Source organism: Gymnogyps californianus, chromosome 16 (assembly GCF_018139145.2).
Source record: "Gymnogyps californianus isolate 813 chromosome 16, ASM1813914v2, whole genome shotgun sequence".
Taxonomy (NCBI): domain Eukaryota; kingdom Metazoa; phylum Chordata; class Aves; order Accipitriformes; family Cathartidae; genus Gymnogyps; species Gymnogyps californianus.
This window is the reverse complement of record NC_059486.1, coordinates 14,719,790-14,733,689: the sequence shown is the minus strand read 5'-3', so window position 1 is coordinate 14,733,689 and position 13,900 is coordinate 14,719,790. Positions and strand designations below refer to the sequence as shown.

The window sequence follows — 13,900 nt, the reverse complement described above, 5'->3', positions numbered from 1 at the left end:
AATGACAGTTCAACAATGGAAGAGATTGCAGGTGGAGTCTCCATCACTCTAGATGGGACAAGTATGTGTCACAAGTAGTGTAGCTACAGCTTGGGTCACAGCACCGGATTAGATTGCCTCTAAGAAAACATTCCAGCATTTTTATTATGATTCTATAATTTACATTTGTTTCATGTCCAATTTAACTAAGGCTATGTTTGCGAGGTAGGTGAATCATACTCATATTTCCTATAATAAAATTGTCCTTATTCATTTTATTAAAAATCTCTTTTTATTTGTTCTTCCTTCCTCAAGCCTACCTTGCTATCAGTCAGAGCCTTCTTCAGAGATTATTGCTAATATATCAAAATGAGAAAAATGTGAATATTTTTCCTTTGCAATTAAAATATATTTCTGAAGTTTGAAATTATTTTATTTCACTGTCTAGTTTGTTCTTTCTCCTCTGTCAAATACTGATTTTTTTCTACTTCAGTCCTTTCTAAGTTTTACTTGGAGAAAAATGAAGAAACTGTATTTTTTAATCACAGTTGGTGTGCCAAGAAATGCCAGTATTCCTTGCATAGTGGCCTTATTAATGATGGCACTCGGGCTCTCTAAATAACATGTACTAGGCAGAGGAGCCAGGATTCAGAGTATGGAAATGTGGTTATTGCAGACCACATAAAAATAGCAACTATTTCTTCTGTTTCACACATTTCTTAGTGCCACAATGGTCATTAAAACGGAAACTGCCATTTCTAAATTAACAGAAAGAGGTACAGCAAAGCCTTCGGATGAAAAGACCAAAGAACATATATATAACACCATGTGTTATAGCTGTTAATATAAAATTAAACTGGAGGGCGAGACAATGTTCCTTGAAATTCCATTACATAATAGGCAAATGGTCAATTCGAAGCATGAATAGTGAATTTCCATTTTCAGCTCACAGGACTGAATTTTTGCCCATAGACCAGGAGCATCTTCTGCTAAATCTCAGTAACCGTGACGCACAGAGCAGCAGAGGAGCACATTCTGCTGCAGGACCGGAGACCTGCACAGAAAGCAGCTCATTCCAGAATCCGGCCACCAGAGGCAGACGCGACCACCGCCACAGCAGCGGTAGACAGCTGCCCCATCTGCTCAAAAATAATTAAAGCAAAAGACTGGTTTTCTGTACAAGCCTATTTACAAGTTAAGGATTTTATTTCCTCAGCCTGATTTGTGTCACACAGTTATTCTAGTCTGTTTTTTAAGTCACACCATCTCCCATAATGTAGTACAAGACTTCTTTGTAGTTGTTGCAGTACACCTCTGAATGCTACATTGAAGTTACAGTGGCTGATGTTTCCTGGTGACATGCAGAACAAAAATAACTTTTTTTTTCATTATATTATACAACATCTTCTGCAGCAGATGCCAGACAAACTGCATTATATTTGCTGAATTCATTACAGGATCAGGGCCCTAATATTGAAAATTTCATGTAGAAAGCTATGTCAGCATTCCATGCTATGTAAGCTTATAGATTGTACAACATGCTGAATGGTGGGCACCTAAAACAATTTAGTAAATCTTACATTTACTAGTAATTATTTTATCTACCTGCACTGAGGCAGGACAGGACATGTTTCTCAGTTTTGGGGCATTAGATTAATTCAATAACTGATTTTTAACTTTGAATTGTCAAATCAATACAATTCAGAAGAACTCCAAATAAGCAAATAAATAACTATAAATGGTAAACATACCCTGTGTTCAGCTTGGGATGTCTTCACACAAATACAGCTAAAAGGGATTTCTAAAATGTCTGCACGATCTCCAATTTACAGTTAAGTGGCCTGCTTTTCACTCAGGGGAAGCTCAGATTACTTACCACACAAAACCACAGGTATCAGGATCCTTGCTGTGAGGAGTTGTTCGCCAACTCCCAGTCAAACGACAAAGCACAGCCTCTGGCCAGTATATAATTTAGCCATGCACCTCTTTCTGTGCTTAGCCTGGGATGAATGCATCCAGAGTTACACATACCTCTCTTTTAGCTCTGAGTCAGCTCTTTATTCAAATACAAGGCCTTGGTTTGTATTTCAAAGCAATTAGTGGATTGAATCGACAGCTATATCAAACCCTGATTCTCCATCTGGGAGCTACTGTGACAACCATATTCCTCTGGGATAAAGCAGTCCAGAAGGTCTTGGAAACAGCACGTGAGAGCTGGAGACAAAGAATTTTCAGCCTGGGGGTTATGCAGCCTATGAAACAGTCCTTTGGAGAACAACAGATACATCCAAAACTTGGCCACCTCTAGAAAACACTGCAAATCTTTTCTGTTGACAAGCCTTCCTGGCATGAGTGTTGCCTGTGAAGTGAACATCCCATTTTACTCCCAGCTCTGCTATTTGTATCAATTTTGTGGAAGATATTCAACTAGTACCATGATAGTATTACAAAATCTAAAGACAGAATTTTTTTCAGTGTCACTCCCACTAAAATGTATACACACTTTGCGTTTCTCTTCCTCTATTCCTGTCTCATGTGAATGAATGAAAACAATGTAAAACTCCTACTCTGGTAACAAAACAATAACACCAGTCACTATCTTGCAATGAAATATTGTGACTAATCTAACCTCAGCAGCTTTCCCATTCCTCCAAGGAGACCTCGTGAGCACAGCTTATCTCAACTGCCAGAACTCAGCTGCCACGTCCCACCTGCCATAAAATCTTCAAATCTCAGCATTCTCTCTCTTCTGAGTACTAGCAGTGCTCCCACGGGAGGATCAGGGTGGATTTCGTATCTACGGATATGTCCACCTGCAGCCATTGTTCTCTGTGTCATGTCTTGACCAAAAATAACAGATGCCCGTGAACATTCTCTCCCTTACAAAAACCTTTGATACCAGCTCTCCATACTCTCCCTGTTTAAAAATGACACTCTCTAGCGCAGAGGCAAATAATATCTATTTGTACAATAAAACCAAGCCTGGAGACTCTTCTGCTCTCCAATACATGAATGGCAGTGATACGCTACCAAATATAGTGTACTGAGCTATCACACAGATCTGTAAACAACTGCTCGTATGAACTTACTGGAACCCTGTGTTGTCTGAACTGGCCTCAAAGACAAACTACGCAATTGTGTGAATTCTCGTGCTGCTGAATCAGTGATACGAAGATGCTTTGTGTGGGTCGTAAGTTGAGTGGTCGTCCATTACATGGAAAAAATACTTCTTCACAACTAGATTTAACAGGACATAAAGCATTGGCGGTAAATCTCATTTTACTACAGCTTTGAATACACTTTTCCTCCAAAACCACAGCACATTCGTTATAATGCACTAATATATTAAACAATTTAATCTGATCAAACAGGTAAATAGATCTGTAGCACTCCATCTCTGTTCTGTCGTGCACAGTCACTGTTTCATGAAAAGCAGCCACTTGCAATGGGAATCCCCACAGTAATTATACACTAAAAATATTTAACATTTATCATCATGTCTTTCTCATTAACATGATTTGTCTCACAAGCACGTACTTTGCTGAACAGTCAGGTACAGCTGCCTGTGACACCTCGTGCCTCTCTGAACAGGCTCGGGTGGAGGTCTGAGGCAACTGAGTGTGAAATCAGACTGATGAGACATGCGGAAGGTTACACTATGCTGCCCAAAAAAGACTGAGAGAGAGAAGAAGGGTCAATTTTTCTTTGGATCTCCTTTTTTCCACACGTACTGTGGCGTTGCGAACCTTTTGCTTTGCACCCTCTGGCATCCTCATTACCTAGATAAATCTGGAGGTATGGATTTGAAGGGACATACCTGCTTGCTCCCAAGTCCTTTAGGAACAGGCTCCCTGAGAGGTTACAGGATTCCTTCGAGGAGGTGACGAAGGGCAGACAAGAGAGGGGAAGGAGAAAGAGAGAGGTCATTCCGGAAGGAGAGGGGGGCAGACAAAAAAGGGGTGACCAGAGGTGCCATGAGGGGAGAAACTACCCTGTGGGGAACTTGAGGCACCAAGAGGGATCCGTCCTTGAGGGAAAAGGGTAGTTTCAGGGGGTCCCTGCCTAGCCAAGGTAGTGAGGCTGAAGAAGGAAACTCTGAGGGGAACGGCCTCACCCTCGGGTATGGCGCTGAGGGAGCAGCTCTCGGGCGAGGCGCTGCGGGGAGCGGCCCCGGGGCGGGGAGCGGGGCTGAGGCCCTGCGGGGAGCGGCCCCGAGGCAGGGAGCGGGGCTGAGGCGCTGCGGGGATCGCCCCCCGGTGCGGGACGAGCGGGGCGAGGCGCTGAGGGGAGCGGGCCCGAAGCGGGGAGCGGGGCTGAGGCGCTGAGGGGATCGCCCCCCGCTGCGGAGGCGCGGCGCGGCGGGAGCCGCCCTTGGGGGCGGGGTGTCGGGGGGCGTCGCCCGAACCCGTGGGGCGGCACCCAGGAGCGCCGGGAGGGGGGGGGGGCGGACCCGGCGGGGGAGGGGCGCGGCAGGGGGCGGGGCCCCGCGGGGCTGGGAGGGGGAGGGTGTATTGTTCCTCGCGCGGTGCATGCCGGGCTCGCCTCAGCCCCCAACATGGCGTCGCGCTGTCACCTGTGTGTGTGAGGAGGGAGCGGGACGTGGTGGCTGCGGGCGGGCACGGCGGCTCCCGGAGGTTCCCGCTCCGCTGGCGCCGCGGTGGCAACGCGCCGCTCCTCGCTGCTCCCCACCGCGCTCCGGCTGTCCGGCACCCAGGCCGCTGGGGACCCCCCTGCCTCCGCCCTGCCCCCGCCATGGGGGGGTAGCGGGACCCGCCTCCCCTCAGCCCTGCGGAGCCCCCCCGCCGTCCGCGCCATGGGGTCCCCGGCGGGTGCCTCGGCGGCGGCGGCCACCGACTCGGCCCAGTGGCTGTCGGTGAAGGAGGAGACCATCTTCCTGCACGACGGGCTGATCCGGGTCACCGACCTGGCCGAGCTGCCCAGCGAGATCATTGGGGTGGCCGAGCCCGGCGACACCGAGCTGGAGGTGAGCCGGGCCCGCGGCCCCCGGGCTGAGGGGAGGGAGAGGGGTAGGGGCGAGGGGTGGTGAGGAGGATGCCCTCGGGGGAGGGAGGACAGTGGCAGTAGGGGCCTGAGGCGAGGAGGAGGATGGTGTTATTGGGGGGGGGGAGGCGCAGGGAGAATGACTTAGAGAAGGACGGCGGGGCCGGGATGGAGAATGGTGGATGCGGATGCAGGGTGAAAGATGTGGGGTATGGAGCCAACTGGTATTGAGGCAGTCTACTTAAGTCAATCTAATTTAGTTCAAATAATGATGAAAGTGGAGCTGGGCAGGAGGGTGGTAAGGCGCTAGTGAAGATGGAGGGTGAAGTATTGGTGCTACCTCCTTGTTTTGAATCAGTAGGGTTAGGAAATCTAAACCACGCTCATGTATTTCAAGGTAGCCTTTCGCTCATTTATTTTTGTTTATGGTTTTGTATCTTTTTGCTGTTACTTTTAGATGGTTTGTAATTAATCAGCCTTACAATAAGATGCTTAGGGTACTGGGGTGTCTGGGTGTTTTATTTAGGCTGTTGACAGTGATCATTATTAAAGAGCCAGGAGGGCAGCTGAGATTTTCATTCCAGCTTTTTACCTTCTCAAAACGGCTGGTGGTTTTGGCTGCAGGCAGATGGTACAGCTGTTTTATCTTACGAGGAGACGGTGAAGGACTGAATGTCACGGACTGTAGGTTGCATCTATTTTGTAGACTGCATTTTTTTTTTTTTTCTTCCTGTGTGCCTTCCTTCTCTTCTTTCACCCCGCCCTCTTCTCCAGCAATGTGGCTTGCAATGACACAGGGTCTTTGTCAGAGGAGCTGAGTGGTGTGAGCCGAGAGGGGATGGTTCAGCAGGAGCTTTATCTGTGTGCTATGTTAGGTCACAAGCATTTAGGCCGCAAAACCCTTTAATGGGGCTTTGGCTGCTAACTGGGGTGTTGCTAAGAAGAACCCATGAGCCAGGCTTGCAGTTCTGACAATATCATTGTTCGCCTTGTGACATGAAGTCTTTACGGTGTTTATGAAAACTTCCCACAGCCTTATCTAAGGAAAGATATTTTTTGCTGAACATGCATTTTCTTTTCTGTGTGATGTGACACTGGGGGTTGGGATGGGAACATTAGCTGCTCCCATGAAATGGATGTTGGCAAATATCACATGAACAGGAAGAGAGAGATTTTTAAGGTGGATGACTTATCTCTCTGTGTATAAACATGAAGTGATTCTCCCTTGTGATCAGAGTCCACTCTGGCATTCAATGCAGACCGTATTCAAGAAAATATTTCGATTCCATTACATAGTTCTAGAAGCAGCATCGAGTCTAATAACTGTGTTAGAAAAATACATGCTCCCACAGCATTATTCGTGTTCTATCATAATAAAGGAGGATATTCTTTATAAAACAACCCAAAACCCAAACCAAACCTTATTTTTAAGATCTTGCAAGCTAGACCAGAAGTATGTTCCAGCATGAAACTTGACACACAGCTTCACTTGACAAACACTTTAGCTCTGGAGAATTTTTTGTTAGTGGTAGGAATGTCTATGAAACTATAATCGTTTGGGGAGATAGGGATGGAATTAGTGTTACTGTGTCTTGTCCATTATGACACTTTTATAATGAGTGTTTCAGCAATCCAGTGCCACTGATTCACATAATTTTTGCTGTTCCAGAGATTTTTTTTTTTCTGTTGTGCATGTTTGCAGTGTGAAACTTTAAAATAAATAAATAAGACTTTTTGCTATGGTGCTTATTTTGATCTATAGTCTTAAGTCGCAGAATATTAAAGCATTTTATTTCCTTCCACTGAAAGAATTGATGACCACAAGTGACTTATTTTTCAGATCTTGTTTGTAAAATGTTTTATAGTTTTTGGTATTGAGGGGGGAGGGTTTAAAAAAAAAGTGAAATTTCAAGTGGTGTAAATGTAAATTATTTAGCTCATAACTTTTCTCTGCCTTTTTTTTAATGTTGTTTTTTTAAATAAACGGCTACCTTGGTAAACTGGAATGGCTTTGAGGAGCCATTTTGTGGAAATAGGTGTATGCATCTTATTGAAGTGTGGCCATGCAATCGACTAATACACTGAATAGCTCATTTGCACTGTTTCTACTCCCACCAGCAATGTAATAAATATATTTTAAAATGGTCCAAATAGAAATCTCTTGGGATATGTTATTGGACAAGGGTAGGAGATACTGCAGCTGCTGCTTTGATTAGTAAACTTCTTTAATGCACATTGTGCTCATCAATGGTGGTCAGAACCCTGACTGAATTTCTGAGATGATGTGCTTAATTAAAAAAATGTAGTATACTTAAATGGGTATTGTTTTGGGGGGAAGTATCATTCTGGTCTGTTTTGCTTAAGTATCCCTTTAAAGAGCTTATAGGTGAATAATGTCAACCTATTTGGATCTGTTTCTTTTGTCCTTCTGTTCAAAGGTTTTGTCTATTTATAAAAAGAAAGGCAGAGGAAAAAATGTTATGGTACTAGTACTATGCCAAGAAAGGCTTATGAAAATTTATTATTTTGTTATTTTGACTCCCATACAACTTTTACTTACTTTTTATATATTTATATGTGTGTGTATTTTTTTTTTCTTCCTTAATGGTAGGTTACGAAAGTGTTAACATTCTCTTTCATGTGAAGATAACTTGTTCTAGGAGTATCTTTAGGTTTAAAGAGTGTGGGGGCTTTTGTTTTGTTTTTATCTTTTATGTGATGTAAATGATGTATGCCAACTTCTTAGACTGTCTTATCAGCATATTTACAAAGAATATGTATTACCAAAAAGAAAGGGAGCACTTTTTTTTTTATTTGATAGACTTTTGTAATGATGTGCATATAAAAGCTGCTCCTGGTATGGGTTTCCTAATAAAATCTTCTAATCAAGAGACCTAGATTAGTTAGCAATTATGCAAGCCTTTGCACTCTTATTTTAAAGCCTTTCATCCAGAGAAATGACTTTCAAAGTGCAAAGTCTTCTGCTTCTTGGAGACAACCTTATGTGACTAACAACTGAAGCTGTTGCCATGACATTTTGTCCGATCTCTGCCCTGGATGTCAATGCCTGCACAGGAGGGACAGCTTAATGGAAGACGAGCTGTTTTTAATGTGCCACAATGGAAACTGCAGCATTTCCAGAACCCTCCCAGTCAAACATCTTTCACAAAGACAGTAACCCTTGGGAGTGGGGCAAGAGGTATGTCTGAAGGTAGAGGTCCCTTAAACCATGTAGTTTTAATCTGCCAGCACACCAGAGTCAACATGCTGAGACTTACGAGAGTGCCAGCAATATAAATTGATGTGTTAACCCTTGGTAACTTAATAAGGAGGACACTACTGAACAGTGGATGTTCACATAGACTACGACATAGCCATCTGATGGCAAAAAAGCATTCACCCGTATCTAGGCAGTTTAGTTTGGCTGACATACGTTATCGTTGTAATCCTGCCATTTGAGGAGGTCTTCTTTCTGAACTTCAGATTTGTGGCTGGTATTTTCATTAGTTTTAAATTTGCAGTATTGGCAATTTTTCAGCTAACTACTGATAGGCTAAGTTGTCGTCCCGTCCCCCCGTCCCTGTCCCCCCCCAAGGAAATAAATGGGAAGAAAGACAAATCTTCAATATATAGTCACAGTATAAAGTAGAACAACCTTATGTGTCGCTCCACTTAACTCATAAGCACTCTCTTTTACATAAGAGCCGAACAGAGATAATAGTCATTTGGATATCTATTCTTACTGCTCTCCTGCATAGCCTGGAAAAGTTCTAAATACCTGATTTTTTTTTTTTTTTTTCCCTTTAATGTATTTTTAACATGAAGCTAGACGTGTAGCTCCTACCTCAGTAGCTGTCTGGATCATGTATATATCTGTCCTCATCTGATGTTTTGACTCTTGTCAAGCTCTGTTATTGTAGGACAGAGTATGAGATGCCACTGGGCGGCTGTCGCTCTGCATTGCAGATATGTATTTTTAATCAAATGTAAGTGAAAAAAATAAAAATAATAATAAAAAAAAAAAAGGTGGTGTCCTTTCCTCTTCCCCCCAGTATGATCTGGGCTAAGCCTCTAGGGAGGAGTTGAACAACTGAAGTCCAGTGCTGTTTTAACAGCATGTGCCAATCCTGTGACTAACTTGTGTTTTCTGTCAATGATTTAGACTTGAAGGTATCTGCTAAACTTGAAGCTTTCACCCATTTTCCTCACGGACTAGAAGAAACATTTTGTCACTTTTCCCTGATTGCTGAAGGAGAGAGTAGTTCTCGTAATTATCTAGGTCAGTGCTTCCCAAATCTTTCTGGTTGTGACCTTACTTCCATCTACAAGCTTCACCTCTGTCAAGATAAAAATCCCTAATGCCAGCATAAACAGTTAATTGACTTTTTACTAAGTGGATGACCCCTCTTGGGGTTACGACTTCTAGCTTGGGACCTGCTGATCCAGGCATGTATGTCAGGCTTGTAACTGTCCTAGTCCTGCCTTTTGCATCCCCTTCCACTTCAAATACTCCAGTATTCCTCTTTGAGAGTGTTTATAGCTTTCAGCGTAACACCAGACAAAGCTAGTTCTTGAAGTTAATTCTGCACAGGAAGATAACCTTACAGATGTGAGCCTTGGCTGTTACTTTTGTGCAGGAGTTGATGGCATTCTTTCAGGCATCACTGTAAGTCTCTCACTTGCCTTTTGAGAGGACTCTGAAATCTTGATCGCTTTCCTTTTAAGCTCACTTTCATTAGATAATTGTGTAAACCATGAATATTGTGTGTTTTAATCTCCAGCAGAGTTACTGCTGTTATCATCAATTGTCATAAAATGACCTGTTTGAATTTATTAAACTTCTATAATATGGACTACCATGCCTCTTGGCTTTTTATTTTTAAAGTCATGTTTTAGTTATCCTAGTAGACAAATACTAGAAAACTTCTTCTAAAAGATGATTTTGCAAATATATTTCCCAAATACAGTTCTTACTACTAATTGAAGCTGATTAGTTCAATGATCTGCACTCTCGGATGTTTAAATGACAAAGATTTTTCTTTACCTTTCACAGACATTTTCATCTACTACTAAAATAAGAGCCAAAGAAATATTTTAATAAAAAAATAAAGAAACAACACTTTCTTTTATAGCATTTTTTAATGTGTGTTTACAGCTTGCCTGTACTCTGTAATTCATCTCAGATATCAAAGTTATTGGGTAAATTTGTACAGTTACAAAAAAAATTGTTTGGTACAATATTATGTATGCAGTAAAAGATTAGGTTTCTTAGTGCTTATTTCTGAGCAAGTAATTAGGTTTCTAATGCTTTCACAAGGGAAAATAGCTCATGCTTTTAGCTGAGTTGTTAAAAAGCTGTGCTGCTATATACAGGATTATGAATCAGTAGAGGCTTTGAACAAGGTGATACGGTTAAAATTTCTTGGAGCAGAAAAAATCAGAACAATCTTGAAACTAGTAGTCTTCAACTGCAACACTAAAAGCATAATGTAAAGTATCCATCAGCTGCTAAGAACCTATAAAATTTCAATATCTAAAACATCAGGATGCAAATGTTTGCACATATTTATATATTTTACAAACACACAGGCGTATCAAACAAAAAGCCTTATAGAGGGTTTAGAAAAATGTTTTAAAAGAAATCAAGGCAGTGTTTGCACTAAGATAGCTTCCTACTGCCTGTCTTCAGAAATTGCCGTAAGCAGAAATGCTGTTACGCGGCAGAGCAATAGAAAGTGGCAGACTAGGAGTGTGAATGCAGTGTTGTTTATGGGAGCAGTTTAAATTTTGATGCGTATTTCAATTTTCAGGGTACCTTTAAAACTGTCCATTCTGGTATTTCTCTTATAGAATAATCTATAAATCTTGCAATTCAGTCTTTTTTACATGATTTTATTTGTATTTCTAGAGACAAAAGAACCAAGTAAACAAGTGGTACTCCCTATATGTTAACTCTGTGGTACAAGAGGAATGACCTTATAACTGTAATGTGGTGTTGAAAGTAATGTAGTTAAATTTTTTCATGCCACTGTTAAAGATACCTTATGACTTTGAGGTGGTTTCTGTTTTTCTGTATGGTTTGTTCCTCCTGTGAGATGGGAGTAATACTTGTTTAATACTCAGGGGGATATTACAGATCTAATTGATATTGGTAAATGTACCACCATCTTCAAGAAGTTGTTTTCTGTATGTGTGAAGTTCAGCCAATTTAACTATGTAGAGAAAGAATTAAATGCTGTTTTGGAGATTTAAAGGCTTTCACCTGCAATATGTAACTCTAGGAAAAGATACACCTTTGAGCGGCTTCATTGCTCATCAATTCCCTGTGCAGTAGAATTAAAACTGATCAATGAAACTAGCATATTCAGCCTGAGACTGTCATTTAAGCTGGTATGCTGGGAGAGCTATTGCAAAAAGTCCTTGTTCACGTCTGTCATTGGCCATGCATTTTCTTCTTTCTTTTCCATTCTACTTCTTTCCATTCTACCTGCTGTTCCACACCAGGGAACTGGTCTAAACCAAAAATCTAGCTTAAAAAAACCCCAACAACAACAAAAAACCCAAACACCCCCCCACACACACTCCCCCCCAACAGGCACTACTGCCAGCACCAGGGAGAGGACAAGGAGGCAGGAACTTTAGCCAGAGGAGAAAGCTGCCTTTTAGTGGCAGCTCACTTTTAAATTTACTTAATGTGGTCATAAAACCTCAGGCTAAAACTCTTCATGTAGATTAGTGTGTCTTAATTGTAGTACATCCAGTATTTACTATCAGTAGAGAAACACTTTACCCTAGTAGTAGTGAATGCCAGTGACTACTTTCTGGAGCAGTATTGGCAAAAATATTATTTAATGGGAAGAAGTATCTGGTTAAGGTCATGTAGTAGGATGAAACAGGACAAAAGTTGGATACAGCAGGAAAGATGACATCCTCCACATAGCTCATGATCTAAAATGAGATACCTTTCGTGCCTCTCAATGTTGAAGATGATGTTAGTGACCAATTAGAGTGATTGAACTTTGGATCAACCATTTTCTAATTAAAATATTTATTAAAATTGATTTAAAATATTAAACAGGGAAATAATATTTAAGGACAAGATACTGCAAAATTAAAATAGTGACAACTAAACTTTTTACTCTCACAGTTTTTAATTATATGTAACTTTAGGCTGTTAAGCGTAAGAGTTTTAAAAATCAAAACTTTTCAAAGGTAGCCTTTGCTGACTAGAAGTAGACAAAGTTGGAAAAGAGGTAGTGATCACAGTCACGGTGTATGAACTGTAATTTCAAAGTGACTGAAGAGGAGGTTTCTCATTTGCAAAAAGTGTCAATGTGACGTTTATCGTACTTACAAAATCAGATACAGAAAAAGATCTTAAAAAGCGATGTTGTTTTATTTCTTCTAATTCTAGTGTCTTGGTTACAGTAGAATTTATATTAGAATTACACTTTTTTCACTGACGCTGCATTTTTTTTTTGTTCATTAGAAGTTATTCTTTAAAACTTTTCATTTCTATTATAAAGAATTTCTTAAAATATTATTGATTGTTCCTGAGGAAAATGTTAATGTCTTATGTAAAAGCAGAAAGTGGACTATTTTAACATTACCAATGTACGTAAGGTAGACTTTAAATTTTCTCTCAGTCCTCTTTACATTTGTCTTTATAAAATGACTATGTTATTGTAACTGCTACTGAGCATCTTAACTTTTTCATGTCCTTGTTTTCATAGTATGTTAATCTGCATTATTTTTGTAGCTTGGCTAGTTATCTTTTGCTAATTCTGAATATAATCTGTACGTTCAGATTTTGTTTAGTATTCTTCCTTTAAGCATATGTTTGTTTGTGTTTTTTAGCTTGATGGTGTTACTGTTAAGCTGCTATTTCTGTTAGAGATTGTCTTTTGAGATGTAAGTAGATACTTGGGTAACTTGTTTTATGGCAAAGCAATGTGATTGTTACATCCTTTTCATCCTCTGAGACTGTTTCAGCCTTGCTAGTCAGAAATGGTTGGTGCTGTGAAGTGATTGATTATTTACTGGTTCAGGTTACTGCTTGTGATGTGTTAGCTTTTGGTTGTCTGCTTCTGAGATCTCCCCAAGTGTTGTATAGGTAAATATCGAGGCAAGGTGCCCACATACCACTAAAAAAAGGATGCTGGAAATCAGTCCTAAATCAGAGCCCGAACTCAAGTGTAAATACTGAGGCATCAAGGAGGCAGGGGGAAAGGGAATTTTACCTCTTGCTGAGCGAGGAATAGTTGTTTGTTCAATGAAGTATTGGAGAGGACAGCTTGAGTAACAGAGATGTGCATCTGCAGGGAAATGAATCTGTGCTTTTTTTAACAAAGAGAATGGTCAGATCTTCTGGATAGGAAGAGAATAAACTAATTCAGGGGAGAAGGATTAAATTTTGCTGGGGGATTTAAAAAGGGAGATTTGGCAGACTACACCAGCTTTTATAGCCTGAAGAAACCCTCTTTAGTGGGTGCAGCTTCGGGCAAAAGGTGTTCAGAATGGCAGCCTCTGACAGCTATGTGCCTGGGAGGTCTGCAGTAAATCAGCTGGGTAAAGGATGGGGAAGACCGTTCTGATTCAATCTGAGTACAAGTCATTTTAGCATAGATTTTCTATTTCCTTTCTTCACCTGTGTCTTTTATAAACTCTGGTAGTTGCATTGTCTGTTTCAGAATTTGTGAATAAATGTGGTGCGGTGGTTTTCTTGCATTTTTATTTTAACTTGCTTTGACTTCAGATAGCTTCAAGATAACAAGCTTTGCCTGAAGATATGAGAAAAGTGTAGTCAGTGTGCTGGGAAACCTTGGCAAGGGCTGTGATTCCTTTGTGAAGTCTTTAGGCTATCCAGAGGGAAGCAGTACATATAGCATGGACCAAGTGAAGCTCTGTCATTAGCGTTGGC

The 13,900-nt window shown here is 41.2% G+C and overlaps 1 protein-coding gene across 2 annotated transcripts in view; it reads left to right on the top strand.

The window, feature by feature from the left end:
* The first annotated feature begins 4,792 nt into the window (after positions 1 to 4,792).
* The window catches only part of HECTD4 (HECT domain E3 ubiquitin protein ligase 4), a 75,862-nt gene continuing 66,754 nt past the window's right edge, over positions 4,793 to 13,900 (top strand). For both annotated transcript variants that reach the window (XM_050906374.1, XM_050906373.1), the window contains exon 1: positions 4,793 to 4,963. In XM_050906374.1, the coding sequence (XP_050762331.1) occupies positions 4,793 to 4,963 (171 nt within the window). The remainder of the gene's footprint in view (positions 4,964 to 13,900) is intronic.